The sequence below is a fragment of the Anser cygnoides genome, chromosome 18 (assembly GCF_040182565.1).
Source record: "Anser cygnoides isolate HZ-2024a breed goose chromosome 18, Taihu_goose_T2T_genome, whole genome shotgun sequence".
Lineage (NCBI taxonomy): Eukaryota > Metazoa > Chordata > Aves > Anseriformes > Anatidae > Anser > Anser cygnoides.
In genome coordinates, this window is record NC_089890.1 from 1,861,496 (window position 1) to 1,880,346 (window position 18,851).

General features: G+C 46.0%; 2 protein-coding genes and 1 long non-coding RNA gene across 10 annotated transcripts in view; 1 reads left to right on the forward strand and 2 right to left on the reverse strand.

Moving 5' to 3' along the window:
• Positions 1-6,084, reverse strand: part of HSF5 (heat shock transcription factor 5) — a 30,099-nt gene extending 24,015 nt beyond the window's left edge. Inside the window, exons 1-2 of the mRNA XM_048068219.2 lie at positions 5,408-6,084; positions 2,152-2,523 (exon numbers count right to left, since the gene is read on the reverse strand). Coding sequence (XP_047924176.1) covers positions 2,152-2,523; positions 5,408-5,996 — 961 coding nt within the window. The 5' untranslated portion in view covers positions 5,997-6,084. The remainder of the gene's footprint in view (positions 1-2,151; positions 2,524-5,407) is intronic.
• A 74-nt stretch (positions 6,085-6,158) lies between these two features.
• Positions 6,159-18,119, forward strand: LOC106041059 (uncharacterized). 4 transcript variants are annotated; one of them, XR_010825654.1, is made up of 5 exons: positions 6,159-6,822; positions 8,959-8,996; positions 9,181-9,287; positions 17,494-17,586; positions 17,892-18,119. It is a non-coding gene; the product is annotated as an uncharacterized lncRNA (long non-coding RNA). The 4 variants fall into 4 exon arrangements; XR_001210266.3 differs by lacking the exon at positions 6,159-6,822 and having other exon boundaries at positions 7,003-8,996; positions 17,877-18,119; XR_001210265.3 differs by lacking the exon at positions 6,159-6,822 and having other exon boundaries at positions 7,003-8,996.
• MTMR4 (myotubularin related protein 4) overlaps positions 12,529-18,851 on the reverse strand; it is a 52,983-nt gene continuing 46,660 nt past the window's right edge. For all 5 annotated transcript variants that reach the window (XM_048068077.2, XM_048068079.2, XM_066979422.1 and 2 more), the window contains 6 exons: positions 17,948-18,118; positions 17,672-17,826; positions 16,079-17,309; positions 15,588-15,698; positions 15,177-15,265; positions 12,529-14,755 (listed from right to left, as the gene is read on the reverse strand). In XM_048068077.2, coding sequence (XP_047924034.1) covers positions 14,578-14,755; positions 15,177-15,265; positions 15,588-15,698; positions 16,079-17,309; positions 17,672-17,826; positions 17,948-18,118 — 1,935 coding nt within the window. In that variant the 3' untranslated portion in view covers positions 12,529-14,577. The remainder of the gene's footprint in view (positions 14,756-15,176; positions 15,266-15,587; positions 15,699-16,078; positions 17,310-17,671; positions 17,827-17,947; positions 18,119-18,851) is intronic.

Below are 18,851 nucleotides of genomic sequence, written 5' to 3' on the forward strand. Positions count from 1 at the left end.
CAATAAGAATCATAATGAAAAAACAAGGAAATCTTTTGGTTTCTTAAGTTAACAAAAAAATTTGAATATACATCGTGACAAACCTTTCGACAAAGTTCTACTTTGATTTAATGGCACTACAAAAACATTATGTTCATTATAAATGAAATGAAGAGAGTCAACTACAAGACTGGACATAGATTCTTTAGGCCTGTCACTTATGAAATACATACTTTAAGATTAACTGTCACTTTTCAAATAGGCTAACCTTGGTTCTGTGCTCTCAAGATTAGGGAAAGTAGACTTTTTCATGTGGACATATGAAAAAATAAGCTTTCAGCATTCTGTACGGTATAGTATACAACAAAAAGGATAGCAGAGAGATGAAGAGATACACAGGAAGAGAAGTAAAAACAGTGTCCAAAGTGGCAGTGAACATGAAGTGGTTTATAAAACAGTCAAATGAAATTACAAACCTTTCTTCTCAGAAGTGCTAATGAACTCATTGGAGTTTTCAAAAGTCTCAGACTCCATACCTTTCTCTATTTTTGTTTGAATTACACCTTAATTTTCATACCTTGCAAAATTTGGTATGCTTTTATCATGCTTTCCCCCTGCTAGTGATTCTGTCTGTACTTTTCCCATGCTATTGCGAAGGAGAGAAAAGATTTTTGAGCACCATAACTGATTTCTTCTTCAAACGTTTGTAACTACAGTGAGACAGATTAGCGTCATCCAGTTCCAGAGGTCTACGTATTCATGTCTAAATCTAACCTAGTCACACTCAACTCCTCTACAGTCAATACTGCAAAATAGGGTGGGATCTCTCCTGTCCTGGTAGTGCCTAAGACAAAGTCTAACACAAGCTATACGAATCAAACCCTAGAGATGTCCATTTCCTTTGTTTGACTATAGATGAGGTCTGGGGGACAAGCTGAGATATAAGCATCTAAAATTCAAGAAGACGAATCTCAGCCTATGCTCTGTGTCCAGACAGAAGCAAGAAGTAGGGACCGTTTCCCACCTTAAGCTCACATTCTCATGTCACCCTGCTCCTTGGAGGAGGCTTAATAACTTGCAGCTTGTGATGTAGGCACTAGTCACCAGTAATCTTTATAAGCAGCACAGGGCAAGGAACATATGCCAAAAGTTCTTAAACCTTTACAAGCGTACGAAGGATTTGCATAACTCCTCAGAATCCTTCCTTGACAAGAAGTATGTAACGGAAAGTAGTGATTATTGTTTGAAACATGAGCTAATATTCTCTGCAGAGGTCGCAGAAGACACACACAAAAGATGTGAAGATTTCATTGTGTACTTGTTGGAGAAAGACAGCAGCCATCACATGCCGGATTTCTAAACAGGGATATCTGACTCAGTGAAGGTGCAGCTGCCAAGGGAGGAACAGGCAGAAAGTGAGAGTAATAACTGAGTTTTAATTTGTTCAAGGAAAGAGTCACTATGTTCTGAAGTTCTAGGGAAAGAAAAAACTAACAAACAGAAGCCCCCCAAACTACTGCATGTTTTATTCCAGTTCAAAGCAAGGACAGAAGAATAATTTGCTTCAACTACTTCCTAGGAAAAAAAAACAACACTTGGCTGTAGGAAGACTGAAAAGTTTAGCAGAAATGTTTTAGACAAAAGAAGGTAGTCAAGACTTTTGTAACTCTTCAGTCTTAAGTGCATAAAAATACAACGTTGAAGAAGCTAATAAGAAAAAAATAATAATAATAATAACACAGATTATGGACCAGAATTAAATTTTCTGCAGAAGACTTTTGACTGACCTCCAACTTAAAAAAGTTACTTGGGAAAACGTAGGACTGAGGAGTAGTATATTACTTTTCAACAAGTTATCAGTGGTTTAGTATCATCCCCCTCAGTTTTCCTTTATTTAAAAAAAATAAATAAATAAATAAATAAATAAATAAGTTAGGCTAACACTGACTAGTTGTGGACAAATACTTTTCTCCTCACCGTCAACAGGGAGGCTACATGGAAAATCACCAGGGGACACTCCAAATCTAGAGGAAGGACAGGAACATCAAACAGGGAACCTTTTTGCTTTAAAAGGTCTCTCATCCTCTTAGACTTTAAAATTTCTAATTCTCCCTTGAAATACACATGACACAGCATTATAGAAAAGTTATAACTTTCAGAATTTTTTCTCACCTGTTGGATAATAGGTTTGTGAGAACTGCATTGAAGATGTGTAGCTGCTGTATTTTGGAGGGGAAGTGGCAATGGCTTGAGACCGTTGCTGAAGCGGCACAGGAGAGGTGCTGGGCTGTAGTGTGTACGTGACCTCTGTCGGAAACCTCTGGAGTACTGGAAAGGCAACCCCTTTATCTGAAAAGGCTGGGGAAGCCTCGTGTCCTGGAACAAACCCAAGAGAATTCTGCCATGTTCTGGAAGGGACTGGAGTCCGATCTAAACTTTTTGACGGTAAAGTGCTGTGGTTGTGGGATGAGGCCGATATGTAGGAGTAAGGAAATAAACTGTCTTGATGATAAGGTCCATGAAACTGTCCTACAGTCAGCAGTCCTGCATTGGGTACAAAATAAAGTAAAACAAGTGTGAATGAAAGGAGTTTTCACAGGTAATGAAAGGTAATATGGGGAGCCAAGGCTCTAAAACATTATTTGGGAAGACAACACTTCTTTCAATATACGTAATCCAGAAACAGACTGTATTCTTCCACCTGAATGTACAGTAACAGCTGCAGTGGCACATGGGTGCAGTGTCAGTACACGGCTGTCTATGTAGCATTTCTCCATGAGCCTGCAGTAACCAGTTATCTGTATTTATAAATGTAGTATAATGAACATATAATGCATAGTAAATTAGTAAACCACACTAAACCAATTTTAAAAGTACTGTGTGTTAAATCAGACAGGATATTAAAAATAAAAAATGAAAAACAAATCATAAAGCCGGAATATATGAAACTCCAATGCTGAAAGCTCAAAGACAGCCAAAGAAAGGCAATGTCAAAATCCTCCAAGTGGTTTTGAAATCCAAGCTCAGATGTTTCAGGACAAATAGTTTAATTTGTCAAGAAAAAAAATAATGATAGAAGCATTTATTGTTGAATCTGAAGAAAGAGCAGCAGACAAGGGCATAAAAGCAACTGTTTCCTCCCAAGTGTCATTCATCGTACTAGCCTCTTGTTCTCTAGTATGAAAAACTAGAACTGCAAATTAGCACCGGAGGAAGCCAGAGCTACATATCACTTGGCTTCTGTGTAAGTTACAGAAGGACACCAGTGATAATGAAAAAGGGAAGAAGTATTAGAAGTAACCTGTAAAAGAAAAGAATAATGAATTTGTAATCAAGATCTTGCATCAATGCTTACAGATAAGGTATTTTCACTTAGACCTTGTGGTTTTGTTTGTTGTTGTTGTTTTATAACTTTTTGAAGTGTTAAAATTTTAAAACAGCTATTTTCCTTAGCCAGGTTATGCCCCAATTTGATTTGGATTTTAATACTTCTGCATGAACAAGCAAGTCTTTTTCAAGAAGGGGAACGAGAAAGAAGGCTACAAGCTTTGTAATTCATCGTTGTGTAGGTTTAAAGAATATTCTCTCTTATATACACAGCCTTGCTTTGATTAACATCAAAGATCACTTGTCATTTTTAAGTCAACTTTTTTCCAGTCAGCATAACTAGTTCAGTTTAGATACCATGTCTTATGCCATGATGACATAGTTTCTGTTAGAGTTCTTGCTGACATTCTCAGAACACTGACTATAAAACTCAGAATGTCTTTATGCTCATTGAATTCCTAAAAGAACTACTGTATTTATGACTTTTCCACAGTACCGTATACAGCTATGCTAATTATAAGTTTAAGAACGGTTTGCATCAAACTAGACTTTTTAAAAAACAGCCTCACGTTTACCTCTTTCACTCTTATAGTAGGAACTAATTCAAGAAACGGGTAACATACAGTCATTATTCCACAAGTTCATATTAAACCACTAGGAATCACTAAATAAATACCACCTGCCCCCTAAACGTTTTGTAGGAGTTTACATATAGGACTGTTTATTTCCTGTTCAGTATTTCTACCATAAAAAACAGAGAATGAAGAGAATATGAGGATTCCTTTCTTCCTATTTTACCTTTGGATAGGGAAATTAAGATTATCTAGTTTCAGGTTACAATTATCAGGTTACAATGTACCAGTGCTTTAACAGGAATTGTTCCTGGACATTTAACACAGAGCTACATGTTGCAAGACATTTGGAACAGAATGACACTTTGCAAACAAAAATATCTTCCACCTATCAAATTACCTCATATTTAAAGCAAAGTAAGACATGCCCCTAAATAGTCAGTACAGAACAGAGTGCACAGTAAATTGTCAGCCTGTCAGAACTCGACGGCTATAAAAACTGATGTTCTCTTTTTCTTTCTAGAAACTCAGACTCCTAGAGCAAAAGCTCTCTAAAAACTGGGACAAAAATGCACCCATAAAAACAGATGGGGGAAAAAAAGGCTGTGTTTTCCTTAGGATTTACTCTATCAATGGCCTGTAGTACACCAGTTCAGACCTGATTTTATTGAAGACACCCTTAATTACTCATCTTAGCCTTAAAAATGTTGAAACAAAATCTTTAAATGCTTCCTAGCCTCAGTATTGAAGCAAGCTTCTTCCCTTCCTAGAGGTTTCTTTTTGTTTTCTTGCTATTACGGGTGCAATTCCACTCACATTACAGAAAACACCACACAAATTAGATTACAGTTACTACTTGGAAACAACAACCGAGAATAAATACCAGGATACCCTGATCTGCCCTCAGCGAGGGCTGGTACTGCCGGAAGCAGTACCACCGTCTGCTTTTTCCTGTCTGGTTGCAGAGTCCCGCCACTTCTCCCACCCCGAGCCTCGCAGTTCTGCACCCAGGTCAGCCCTACAGGGGCAGCCCGCTCTTCCCTTCAGGGCATGGTGCACAGCCAACGACTGCAAGGAAGGTGATGGCAATGTGTGGCCACACGGGAGCAGGACTGCTCTTTTGGTAGCTGCCCACGGTTGGGCCAGGCTGAGAGCACAGAAAACGAAGACACTCACACCTTCCTTGCGCGGCGCCAGCTATAATTCTCCCGCTCTTATCTGGAATTTGTGGAATGATCCTCCAAGAGCTCAGGCTTGTCTTGGAAAACTCGGACCCTCTCAAGGAGGGTTAGGAAGATAATAAAACATATTCTGAGGCCTTCTAACAATCTTACGTCCCGTTCAGCTTTCACCCTGTCATTCGATCCTCTTTACAGACTCTTCTCTCTGGGGAGAGGCCTGTCAGAAATCTTACAACCAGGCCTTTTCTCCTCTACGAGGGCTCGCTCAGCATCCCCGCTGCCGGGCCGGGAGCCGTGCCCAGCGCCCCGCGCCCCGCCCGGCCTCCCGCAGGCCCCGCCGCGCCTCACCGGGCCGGTCGGCCTTGCCGGGCGTCGAGGGCGGCAGCAGCAGGTCCCCGTGCAGCGAGGTGCCGAGCAGGCGCTGGAAGCGGTTGGGCGGGCGGCTCGTCACCTCCAGCCCGGCCGCCAGCTTCGCCTTGTTGGCGCTCGTCAGGCGCTTGAGGTGGACGAGGAGGTCGGGGCGGTCGCGGCGGAAGTGGGGGCTGTGGAAGTGGTGCAGGGGGCCCCCGGAGCCGCCGCCGCCGTCGCCGTCGCCCCCTGGGCCCGGCCCGGGTCCGGGTCCGGTCTCCGCCGCGCCGCCCGCCGGCCCCATCACCACCTTGCGGAAGCCGTAGAGGTTGAGCTGCCGGATGAAGCTGGTGAAGTTAGTGGTCTTGAAGAGGTCGCCGGCCCCCGCCGCCCCGTCGCCGCCCGGCCCCGCGGCGCGGCCCTGCCCCGCGCCCAGCAGCTCGGACTCGAAGAGCGGCTGGTCGATGAGCAGCCCCTCGCCGCGGGCGTCCCAGCGGATGGAGCGGAACAGCGGGCTGTTCACCAGCCGCCACAGCTTGGCCGGGAAGTTGTTGGGGTTGATGGGGGCGGGCAGCAGCGGCTCCTCCATGGCGACGGGACGGGACGGGACGGGACGGGACGGGACGGGACGGGACGGGACGCGGCGGCCGCTCACGCCCCAACGGCCGCCGCGCGAGGGCCGCCGCCGCCGGGCAGCACCGGAGCCGGCCCGCGCCGCCCGGCACGTGCCCCCCGCCCACGACGCGCCGGTTCCCCCGCTCCCCTCGGCCCCGGCGCCCCTCCCGCCCCCCCGGGTTCCCCGGCACCGCCGTCCCCTCAGCGCCCCCGGTGTCCCTCAAACCCCGCTGGTTGCCCTCGGTCCCCCCCCATAGTCCCGCCGTCCCCTCAGTGCCCCCCGGTCCCCCTCAGCCCGGCTGCTGGTCCCTTGCCCCATCGTCCCCTCAGCCCCACTGGTTCCCCTCAGCCCCTCTCAGTCCCCCCACAGTCCCAGCGTCCTCCCAGTGCCCCCAGTCTCCCTCAGCCCCAGTGGTTCACCAGTCCCCCTCAGTTCATCTCAGCCCCTCTCAGTTCCCCGTAGTCCCTCAGTGCCCCCAGTCTCCTTCAGCCCCTCTCAGTCCCCCCATAGTTCCGCCGTCCCCTCAGACCCACTGGTTTACCGGTTCTCCTCAGCCCTCTCAATCCCCCTCAGCCCCCTGTCAGTCCCCCTCAGTGCCGCTTAGCCCCGCTGATGGTCCCTCAGTCCCGATGTCCCCTCAGCCCCTTCCAGCTCCGCCACCCACTCAGCCCCAGTGCTATCACGGGCTCCCGGTGGGTCCCAGGAGGAGAGAGACCGAACCCCAGGGGTTGGAGCTGCTGCTGCTGGAACTGCCTGTCTGCGTTGCCAGGCAGTCCTGGGGGCATCATCCAAAGCGCGGGTAAGTGTGCTACTATCAGCCCGCATGCGTGGGAACAGGTTAAAAACGCCAGGTGCTGAGGGAAACTATGGCCTGAAGGGGAAGTCCAGCCTCATAAATGGCTTTAGCGAAGGATCACTCCTTTGGAGGAGTCCTCAGGGGCTAAGGGAGGCTGCCCGCTTCTCCTCAGAGCAGCTTGCTCAGGAAAGCGAGTCAGCTTCCACAGAAAGTGATTAAATCCTGTGGGGACCGAGGGCCTGCGCCCAGCCTGTGCAGGAGTGCACCCAAAAAGAGGTTGGTGAGCCAGATGATGGCTTGTGCTCCTCACCTTAACTTCTCCGGAGCTGCTGTGAGGGACTGCAGGGCTATGCATCTGCTGGTGTGGGCAATACTCAGGGGGAATTCGGTGCTGGTAGAAGCTTAACCTTATGTACCCAGTGATGGTCACCGAAACAATGCTGCTTGTGAAAGAAATCATGATGTTATACTAGATCTATGAAAGTGTCAGCTCACAGCTGTGTCAGTGCCCAGAAAGGAAAAGAAAGTGAGTTTAGATGGGATTGGAAAAGGAACAGAGATGAAAACACAAATTTTCACTTTTGCCCTAAAAGTGAACATGTGCAGCTCTCATCTCTCCCACTCCAGAACTGTTTTAGTAGAGTTAGAATGGAATAGAGAAAATCAGCATCGAGGATATGGATTAACTTCAACAGACGGAAATACTGAAGAAGAAATTTTCAGAGTGGGTTTGACTATGTGAAGGTGGGTAGTAAAATTGTAAGTAGTGTAAAGAAAGTGAACGTGACTAGTAGAAGAACTGGGAGGATGTCAAATAAAAGAAATCAAGTTGGGTGCTTACAGGGAAACTGGGTAACTAATTGCTACAGGATGTTTTGGATACCAAAATATTACTTGGCTGAAAAAAAAAATAAAAAGACCAGATATATTCACAAAGAGAAGTACATCCAGGGCTCTTAAAGATGGCACTTGTCACTGGTAGTCCCTGAGTCATAGATTGGTGGATGATCAGCATTCATACCAGAGATGTATTAGTACATGTATATCCTCTTAGGCTCTTCTCAGAGCTTTGGCTGCTAGCTGTGGTTGGAGACAGGCTACAGGGACTTTTTTCTAGCCTAGTACAGCCATTCTTAGAATTTTAGAGCAAGAATCTCTGCTATGAACCAAAAAGGGAGGAGAAAAAAGGAGGTGGGAAAGGAAGAGAACGGTAATCTCTCTCTGTCTGCATCCCATCTATGGGTCATCAGCAGTGAAAAAGATATTCCTCTATCTTTGGCTGCCCTCAGAGCAAGAAAGTAGTGAGAAGATCAAACAGCTGCACATCTTGTGGCCTTAAATACATTATTTGATACTTGTCATAAGATTTCTTTAACTGAAATAATTTTTAATGCTTTGGTTTACAGTACAGCCCCAAACCACCATGGCAAGTGAAAGTGCAGTAAATTATAGAAAGGAGACAAGGTTGAATAAACTGTGATGGGAAACTGTTCTTATTTGTAAACTGAAAGCAAAATCATTCTGCTCTTCTGCATAACTGAAGCGAGGAAAAAGATGTTAAAACTGTGCTTAGCTTAAATATTTTGGGATGTGGTCACTTCAAATTAAAGCAGACAGGTAAAATAAGAAATGGGTCAACAGAAAGCGATCGTAAGGAGGGATTAAGAGAGATGATTTTTGCCTCTTTTCTAGCAGACTGATTACTACTCTGTCCTGTGCCTATCTTTGGCAGATTTAGCACTTTTGCCATAATTCTGAGTCAGTAGCAACAGCAGGAAAGAAGAGAAATTTTGCCAGCATTGTTGTCAAAGCTAAAATCCTGGACCATGGAAGAAGTTGCTCTACCCGAGGAATTAATGGCCTACAGTTCTAGCTGAACTCATTAAACCCATGTGAAGATGAAGCCATCTTCCCAAGGGGCTTTGCATTTTTATTTCCTCAGTAATAATTTATCCTCTTAAGAATTATGTAATGGTTGCTCAGTGTCAACAGCTATAACTTTGAAGTGAAGCATACTGAATGCAAACTTGAAAATCAAGAAAAAGTCCACTTCACAAAATATTTTCTCAGCATTCCTGAGTCTGTCTCTTGTACTATGTCAAAGAAATTATTTAAGGCTTCTCTTCTTTCCCTGTGCAGGAGTGCAAGAAGACTATGACTGCCTGAAGCTGAGATAGGTGAGTTTTTTTATGTCAACCATAACTCTTGTCATACTCAACAATATGTAGTCCATAACTAAAATGTAGAGAATGAGTCTCTAAAACTAAGAAGTTCCTTTAAAGTATTTCCTTTGGTACTTTGTAGCTGAGCCCATAGCTGCAAACCAGATGACTTTTTAAAAATGGAATGTTTTTTCATCAGCTTCCAGAGCACTGCCTGCTCCCAGCAAAGCCATGTCTTGCACCTTTCAGTGCCTCACCACTCATGCCAGGTCACACGAGACAATCTTACAGCAGATGTGGCAGGAGGTAAGCTGAAGGAAACAGCTTCATAGCTCTCTTATAGCTATGTCACACAGATGGGAGTGTGCTTGACTCGCCCAGCAAGCCTGACAATGAGAAGGTAATGATCCCTTTAGCTGTCTTGGTAGGTCAACATCTGAACTGCCCATGTTTTAGACAATGTAGGTGCCCCTCAGAATGTTTTTGGGGAACACTGAAAGTTTCCTCTTACTTGAAACAGATCAATAATAATGAAGTGCTTTTCAGCAGGAAACATAGCTCAGTCAAAAGCTGTTGGACAGTGCAGGATCTAGAGGTATCATTGTCAGCTGACAACAGCGCCTGGCATTTCCAGCCAGCCTTACTGCTGCTGCTTCTCTGCATCTCTCTTTCCCTGCACACTTTCATCGCCCCTCCAGACTTCACTCAACACCCACCTTGACAGCATTCCAGCCCCACGCTGACTTACAGCATTCAGTCTTCCCCAAACTAGCAATGCTCTGGGTCTGAAAAGACGGGCAAGGAGTACAATCCACCTGGCAGCACAGGTTCTCCCCTCGTGGTGGTCCTGGTTTCCCTTACTCGCAGCTTCAAGTCTGGCAGCACCACTGCTGCCTCCACAATTCAATCACCAACTGAGAACTGCAGTTCTATGCACGAATTCATTGCAGAGATTCTTGTCCCTTTTGGATTTACTGACTATTGAATTTGTTCCTCTTCAGTTGCTCACCTGTTACAAGTCTTTGATGTTTTTGATGCCTCCTCAAAGTCTGAAGTCTTTGATGCCTCCCTTCTTTCAGTAGCACTGACTTTTAGCATAGTTGACTTACCCTTACCATTCATTCAAAAGGAAGATGCTCTGCACAGTGTACATACTGAAACAGTTAAGCCAGGCCTGTCAGTCTTTATTTCTGATACAGTTCTGCGAAATGCTTTCCTTTTGGCAAGTGCCTTTGCAGCCATTAAAAAAAAAAGTTATGCAAGTCTAAAATAAATTTGCATTTTTTTTTAAGACCATGAATGAAAATGAAAATGCATTGTTCTTATATTTTCTTGATGTACGTTCTTGGTATACAAGTATATCCATTTTTGTACAACATGACTACTTTGTTAGAAGGCGACAGTGAGCACTTTATTGTCTAACTGTGAAATAAGGCTACAGTCACAAAAGGGAAGTGGCAGTTGTAACACTGAATATTTTGTCCCAGGTCATATAAAGCACCTAAGTACCCCCATAATGAAGGCTTACCCTTATGCTGCTGTCTTCTCTCATGAACACGCCACTTAATAGGCCAGTCCAGCAGGTTCGCACAGCAACTGGCTTTTCAAATGCAGAGGTTGACACAGGTTCAGAACTGGCTTTGTTTTCAGTAAGAAAGAATAGGATACAGACATGTCAGTAAAATATATGGTTGCATGGGAGACTAAAGCTGCATGACTAACCTAAACTTCGTGAGACTGAAGATGCGTGTGCTGCTTTCAGTAACTCTTTTTAAACATACTGGAGACTGCATACAGCATCTTTCATCTAAGGACAGTTTGACATATATATTAGTATGTACTTAAGAGATACAGAGATACCCAAGGTACCGTAAATAAATGGCAGTGGCCAAAGTTCACTTTTACAGAAGCATAACATTTTGGGAGAGCATTGTACTGCTATTTAACTGTTGAAAATGAATGGCCAGAAGCACATCAAACACACCTCAGAAAGCCTGCATCCGTCTTGTCTGTCTCTCACTTTAAACTTGTTTCCTGTTCAGTACTTGCAGGGTTCACAAGAAGGCCATATATCACATTCCTCTTTTTTTCCCTCTTTCATAACCAAGGCTTAACATGTCTCTTCACATCTGCTGCAGTTTTAGCATTATCTACTAATGGCTTAGCAGATGAATAATATCCAACAATCACAAGCTTGACCTGACTTCTCACTACACCTAAATCTATGTTTATTTTGTTCAGTGGCTGGTATTATAGTACATCATAAGCAGTTCCGGTTGTTAATTTGCTAAGAATTCATGGCAGTTACTGCACTGATAGGGGAAAGCTTTGATCTCCCTGTTTGTGCTAGGTTTAGACACATTTCAGTGTGCACAGATAGATTACCTCAGGCTGAACGTGTTGGCAAATTATGGCTTTATATTCTTTAAGTGATAATCCTTTGTCCTGTGCTCAATACTCACGAATGTTAAGTGCCCTTGCTGGCATTGCCAGCCTGACACTATAACAGTTGTAAGTGTCTCAAGCAAAATGCCTATATTCAGCTTTGAAGGCACAGGGGGAAATTCTGCTGAAGTACCGTTCCTTCTGGTGAAGGAATGCCAAAAGGGTCATACAACAGTCCTAGCAGCCAGTCTTCCACTGCATAGTAAGATGACATCAGAACTGTTAAGACCATAGCCTGGAAGTTAATCTGTCCTTTCCTGTAGAAACATCATTCACGGTTAACATTCAGAAGCATTGCCTTCAAAGATGACCTTCCTTTGTATGACTGTTTCAAGAGCAAAGGTTAATTTTTAAATGTGACAAGTTATCTTGCTTCTGTTTTCTACTACAACAAAGTGTTTAGGTACCTGCCTGACCTGAACTATTGGAGTAGTTTTATGAGAGGCCTATTCAATTTTAAGATCCCTGGATGCTTTCTAAAAGTTTCACTCCAGTTTCACTACAAACTGTTACGTACCTGCATCACCCTTGGCAGATCAGGCTGACTAAACAAAACAGTCCCCAGCTGCCATTCTGCATAGAGGAATGCAACCAACTGTCAGATGCAGAAGTGAAACTGGCAGGAAAAAGCTCGCCAAGTTACAAGGAAAGAAAGTGGACCATTACTTCTCCCACAGACTGGACGTTGGGGACTAATCCAGCTATGCAGAAGCCTGTGAAACCATCCCATCCCTAAAGATGTTCAAATCTAACATACCAGGTAAAAGTGGTACAAACATGTCGAAAAGCTACAGAATCCTCCCTAGCAGCTCTTGTTTAGAGGTAAGGAATTTTTCCCTTCTCCTTACCCAGTCATTAAAGGAGAGGCTGGAGGAAGTTGGCATCTTGGGTAGCCGTTGTTTTGTTTGGTAAAGAGCATAGAGCCTCAAAGTAGAAGACTATGACATAGCATGCTTTGTGTCCTACTCTTGATTACTATTTGTGAGAAGGGATACTAAATTCCTAACATACCTTAATGAAGGGAAAGGGTAGCAAGTTACAGCCAGGGAAACGATGAGTAAGATTACACCACAAACTAAAGAATGGGTCCAAACACAGCAGCACTAATATAGAGATTTTATTTCAACTGTATTGAGTTGTACAGCACATTTTGTTTGTCACAATGCTATCAAACTGATTTTAGAGTTTTTGGCCAGCACATTGTGACACTGAAACTCACAAGAGCTAAAAGCAGTTTGGACTAATGGCCTGAACGGAAGAGCCAGGAGTACCTAGTTTCTGGCTTCCTTATTGCTTGCAGTCATTCCAACATGTGCAAAACAGGAACAAATCCAAATTCTTCTGCCAGCCCAATGGTCACTCTTCCATGTCTGGCAATGACTGCAAGGTACAAGGCAAGGGAGAATCTGAAGCAAGGTGCCTTCTCTTCCCAAAGCCATATTGGTTGTTCCCAGTATGGAAAAGAAGCAGAGTCCAAGTAAGTACAGGGTCTTCAGATGATGCTAGCTTTACTTGCACTATTGGGACTTACAAAACCAGAGGCTGACATATCAAAGTACAGGAGAGGGTCATTATTCCATTCCCTCTGATAGAGATGACAAACCATTAGCAAAAAATCTGGGAGATCACAACAGCATGAAGTACTTTGCCTTGTTGTTAGACCAAATGCCCTCACAGGTACTCCCTTCCCAACATATAAAGTCTCAGCTCATGACATACAGAATACATAGTACATTTTCATATTGTTGGAAAGAAAACTTGCATTTCTATAAAGAAATGCCTCATGGTCAAACTCTTCTTCCTCATTAATATCTGCAGAACGCTCACCCGAAGCCCACTTTTTTCCTAACCCCAGTTCAGTTGTTAATTTTTTTATTTTTTTATTTTTGGAATGAGCTGGGATTCCCGTTCTCTAGTTTAATGAACAAGTAGAGAGGCAATTACAAGTTGGCAACTCTGAACTTCGACCACTGTACAGGCGACAAAAAAAGATGTCAAATTCAAGAGGCATTTTAGGTAGCGCTGGGGCAAAACAGAGATATTGTTTCCATCACTGAACAGATGCCACATGTCATGTTTATCACTGTAGCTTGGTTGTACATCCTAAAGTGAAAAGCACAGACTGTAGTGTCTATGTCAGCCAGTGTCTTTCCCCAGCCCCATTTTGGTATCAATGCTTCATTCTCCCTTCTTCGGGTTACATTAAGTGCACAGAAATATATAGCAGCATTTGGACTGAAACCCTCACATACACCAGACAGCACATTCCAGGAGGTAAAACAACACATTATGGCCTATACCCTCAAGGTATCAAGTTTTCAGGATAAAGAGCAGTAGGAAGTGGAGAGCTGAGGGCAGAAAAGGGGAGGAGGAGCAACACAGGAACACAAGTTCTGTTTCCATGCCAGGAGAGGATCAGGGTGCCATTCCTGTGTTAGCACCAGGCTGTGACACTACTGCAGACAAAGCAGACGGGCAGAGCAGGAAGTGAAAAAGCCAATCTCCCATCTCCCCACATTGCTTGGGGGGCAGGGACAAAGTCAAGTGCATTCACCAATCCTAGCGGAGCATGAAAACGGGTGAAATCTGCTTGGCCCGTTTTCAGCCAGAATGAATTTCTCTTCAATGCTCAAGAGAAAATCAATTAGTGATGGCTAATGAGTCTTGTTCACCAAGCTGATCACAAATCACACTCATGGAAAGAGAATCTACAGACCTGCTCCAGGCTGAGGCCCTTTGAAAGCACATGGTACCACCTAGAGTCTGCCCTCTTCCTTGTACAGCAGCTTGCCTTTGCTGGGGGAATTGGTTCTAAACATGCCTTCCTATTGCTTTGGGGGTACTTTGCACAGGCAATATCTGTGAAAACATTGCTTTCCAGCCCACAGAAGAAAGAGGTTGCAATGCCCTCTTTAGCCCTAGGTCATCAGACTACAATGTACGGGCCCACCGGTACCAGAGTGGGGACACACACCGTACTCCAATCTGAGCTCCTCTGCTCCAGACCGATAGTAAGACTGTTGAAGACAGTGCATTCAAGCTTGGTGTTTAAGTGTTGCACCAAAGGCCTTCACAATTACAGTGGAGGCAGAGTCACCCTTCAAACCCATGAGAGAAAAGGCTGGGCTTAGACAGGTCCCTTGGCTGGCATTCAGCTGGAAGCTGTGGCGATGGGCTTCTTCAGATGTTGGCTCATGAGCTCCCTGGCACGAGACACTTGGATGTGGTCATAACAGGAGTTACAAACGAGGACAGGGTCATACAACTGCTGATCAGGGATGGGCAACTTCAGATGGCAGCAACCGGCACAAAACACGTTCCCACAGTTCCTGTGAAGGAGCAAGAAAAGCAGTGAGACGAGAGCTGGGAATGCCACAGCAAATTTCAGCAAGCGCAAAGGACCAAGTTCAGGAGTGAAGTCTCAGCCTTACTTACAACTAGTCAGCACGTTTCTTAAAAAATAATGTGGTTCCCAGCACAATCTGGCTGGCTAGCACTAGAAAGGGACTAGTAGGCACTACTACCCAGAAAAAAGATCAAAGACCAAAAGGATCAAAAAGGAAATGGAAACAAGGACAACATAGCAGACTGGAAACCTGCAGGGAATTTATGAGACCTGGTGAATAAAGGATGGACTTAACACTTTCTCCTCGGAGGTGGAGGGGACAAAGATTGCACTCAAGCATTTTGTGAGGTTTGACAGACAAAAGCAGAGAAGAAGAGTGGAACTGCAGCAAAAATATTGTTTACCTGCAGTGATGCCTCCGTTTGGCCAGCCAGAATTCACAATCGCAGTTAAAACAATGCGAGGCCATGTGGTCTGGAACCCACCGCGTAACCTAGGGCAAACACCAGTCCTCATCAGCTTTAAATCTGTAACACCACACCAACCAGGTCTCAGGACCCAAGATGCAGGCTGAGATGTTGCTTTGGACCAGAACAGGCTAGCCCTGAGAAAGCCCATCCCACAGGTCCTCTTCTGTTGGACACAGCAGCAGCAGCAGAGGATGCAGAGCCTCTTGCACCTTGTCTTAAAGGACAAGGGTTGCTGCTCTCGGCCTTTCCTCCAGCCCACTCTCTGCTGCCATAACCATTGAAGTTACCTGCTAGGAAGAAACATCCTCTCCTGTACCTTTACAGCTGCCGTAACAGCACACGTACCTCCGTCTCCTTCTTATCAACAGGCTCCCAGCTCGCTTCTGACAAACAGTCTTCACTATGATCAGAACAGAAGTCCTCAGTATCACTGCCATCTGATTCCTTCAGACATGTCTGCAAAAAGAGAACAAGTCACAAATCCCCTCAGCTGCCTCAATCACAGAGCCAAGGGCATTCCCTCTCCAGCCACACAGTGCTTATGAGGGGCACGTGGCTAGCTCTGCAGTTCTCCACACAAGGAGCAAAGGGCTGAAGCATTCACAACCGTCTAGGAGCCACTGCCTGGCCCCCAGGAAGCAGAGGTACTTCTGGGTGGCATGAGGACATGGCACTGGGAAAAGAGGGGAAAGGGGCTGAAGAAACACAGCAGCAGTATTAACCATCCACTCTAAAGGTGAATGTGGGTTGGAACGGGTAGTGTGAGGGGTGTGCAGGGACCACTGCTGGCCAGGAGATGCATGGCTGGACTTGGGGTGTCAGAGGCAGTTACTTACAAAGTCATCCTCGTAGTCCATGGGTGGCTCGGCGGGTGGAGCACAGAAGTGGCGGATGTCCAGCCGCAGCTGCAGCTCTCGCACCTGCCTGCGTAGCTGCTCCACCTCCTGCTTGTAGCTGGCCTCGATCTGCCGCAGCCTGTGCTGAATCACATCTGTGGGGAAGGGCAGCCCGTCATCGTCCAGGTAGAGAGGAGGCACAGGAGAAGGACATTTTGGCGGCACGTGCTTGGGACCAGATGCTTGTTTCAGGTGGCAGGGTAGCCATGAACGGCTGGGCTTCGCTGCAGAGCCTGCAAAATGCGTGCCGACATGGCCAGAGCAGACTGAGGCTTTCGCGCCTTCTCTGGCAGACCACTGGCCACTGAGGCACAGGCCAGGCACCCGTAGCTGTTTGCTGCTCAACCTCTTGCTACAACAGCCATAGGAGAGGAGGTGTCTGGGTGCAGGCTCCCCATTGGGGAGCGATGTCACCATTCCTTGAAAACTGTCCCAGTTGGACCCCAGGAAGGAGAACTCGCTGCTTTGGCTCTGGGAAATAGGTTTGCGCCATTGCTCTAGCGGGACTCTCCCCAGCCGACAGAGCTCCTCACAGGGTCCATTCCTTCTAGCATCGCTTTTGCCCTTATCTTCATCCGGGCAGGGGGTGCCCAGCTCCTGACAAGGAGCACTTGGTGCCAGGGTCTCCTGGCTGGGAATGTCTTGGCAGGTGGTGTTTTTCTTGGGGCAACCTCCTCCACTGGATGCCAAGTCAGCAGCCTTCAAGGGTTCCTGGGAACAGGTTTCTAATTGCTTTTCAGAACTGGTAGGAACCCTGTCAACATTTTCCTGCTTGGAAGGATTTGGAGCTGGACGTGTGCCATCCAGTTCCTCCATGTACGTTACATTTCCCTTTTCCGTCTCCAGAGACACACTGCTTGCTGGCACAGATGCCCAGCTGCTCTGTTGCTTGCTATGCACTTCATGCTCAGCACAGCCGCTAAAAACACTGCTGGCTTGCAGGGGGGCATTTTCCTGATGCTCTTCCACCTCCCGTGCCTCGCCTGCAGCCACCATGCTGCCTTCTCCCACGTGCAGCTCAGCTCCCTCAGCAGTGGCATGCCTGGCTTCCAGGCCCACCCGGACTTCCTGACAGTGGTTATTCAGGTTCGGATCGCTAGATGTGCGGGTCAGCGGGCTGCTGGAGTCGCAGGCTGAAAGCAGGTCATCCATAGATCTTGTCTTCGGTAATCTGGAACCCAGAAGCAAAGCAAATCTCAGAACAAAACTCTTGAAATTTCCCTCATTTCAGCTGAAACTGAGATAAGAGAAATGTTCCTAATTAGAGATCACGGGGTGGGTGAGGTAGAGGGGTGCAGCAGCATGAACTGAAAGGCACAAAACTACATCGCAGCCTCCACGATCTGCCTTTTTAGGAGCAGCGGGGAATTATACATGTTCTTCTCCAAGTGGCTGGGACAATGCTACTGAGCTCTTGCTCTCCACAGCAAAGATAATAAGCACAACAGGTAAGACAGAGAAACTATAATGAGCAAGAAGGGGAAGATGACTGTGGGTAGGAGGCAACCTGGGACTGGAGCTCCAGGCTCTTACCTGTCCAAACATCTGCCACTGAACTCCTGGCTCTGAGATCCAGGGGGCAGGTAAATGTCCATATCATCCTGTCCCAGAGGATGTGGGGAGGAAGCTGGGAGATAGACTGCTGTCCAGACGTGCAGTGCTCGGACATGGCACACTGGATGCAGCACCTGCAACAATCGCTATGTTTAGAGATGAACACAGAAGGAAACCTCTCCAGTCTCTCTTTATACAGTCCCCAGTGCCCGGCAGGCACAGAGCCCAGAAGACTAGACCAGGAGCTCTACTCACCTGCTCAGACCCTGGCATATAGAGAAGATTGTGGAAGTTCTTATTGCCAGCCCGCAGGAGGGACCACACGGAGCAGGTACGCTTGTAGATGTTGTGCATCTCTCGCTCGCATGGGCTGTTCCCAAGGAAGGTCCCATAGAGGCAGGAATATGTGTGCTGCACCAGCTTCACCTGCAGCATCAAAAGGAGAACAATTGTCATGGCCACTGGTAAGCAGTGTCTCCTGTCCCCAAGGGCAGTGTCTTCTACCTGTCTAGGATGGTCCATGCACTTCCTATCTAGCTGGTGACCTTACTGTGGTCCTCTGTCACACAGGGCAGGACAAAGAGGGGATAACAGGAACCACTTAGCTTAAAGCAAAAGCAACAGTCAACCAATACCATATCCATCCTTCTATGACCCTAAACTATTACTTGGTAAGTCAGCAGTTAATAGCTATCGCTTGCCCCTCCCCCCCCCATTTTTTTTTTTAAGTATGTCTGAGAGATGCAAATCAAGCTTTTGATCAGAACAATGCTCCTGAATTCTGAATTCAGAAAATCTGAATTCACTGGGCTAGAAAGGGACACGGAGAAGAAGTGATTCAAAGAAATTAGACAATATAAAACCTTAATCACTGCCCAGTTTGCCAGGTACTCCAAGCCTGCAATCCCTACTGGGAGAAAGAAGAAATTGCAAGAAGCCATCAGGAGCATTACACATACAGAACCAGGTCAAAATACCACAACCAAAGTGCAGGGCTGAACCCGTACACTGTAGGTATGTCAGGAATGCCAGCAGAAACCTAAGCAGTACTCAGACACTTCCCCATTTTTAAAGAATTCAATTTTTGTTTTTCAACTATAATGCTGTAAAATATTATGGCCTTCTCTCTGCCTCTGCTCACATCTTGCAAGGAACAAAG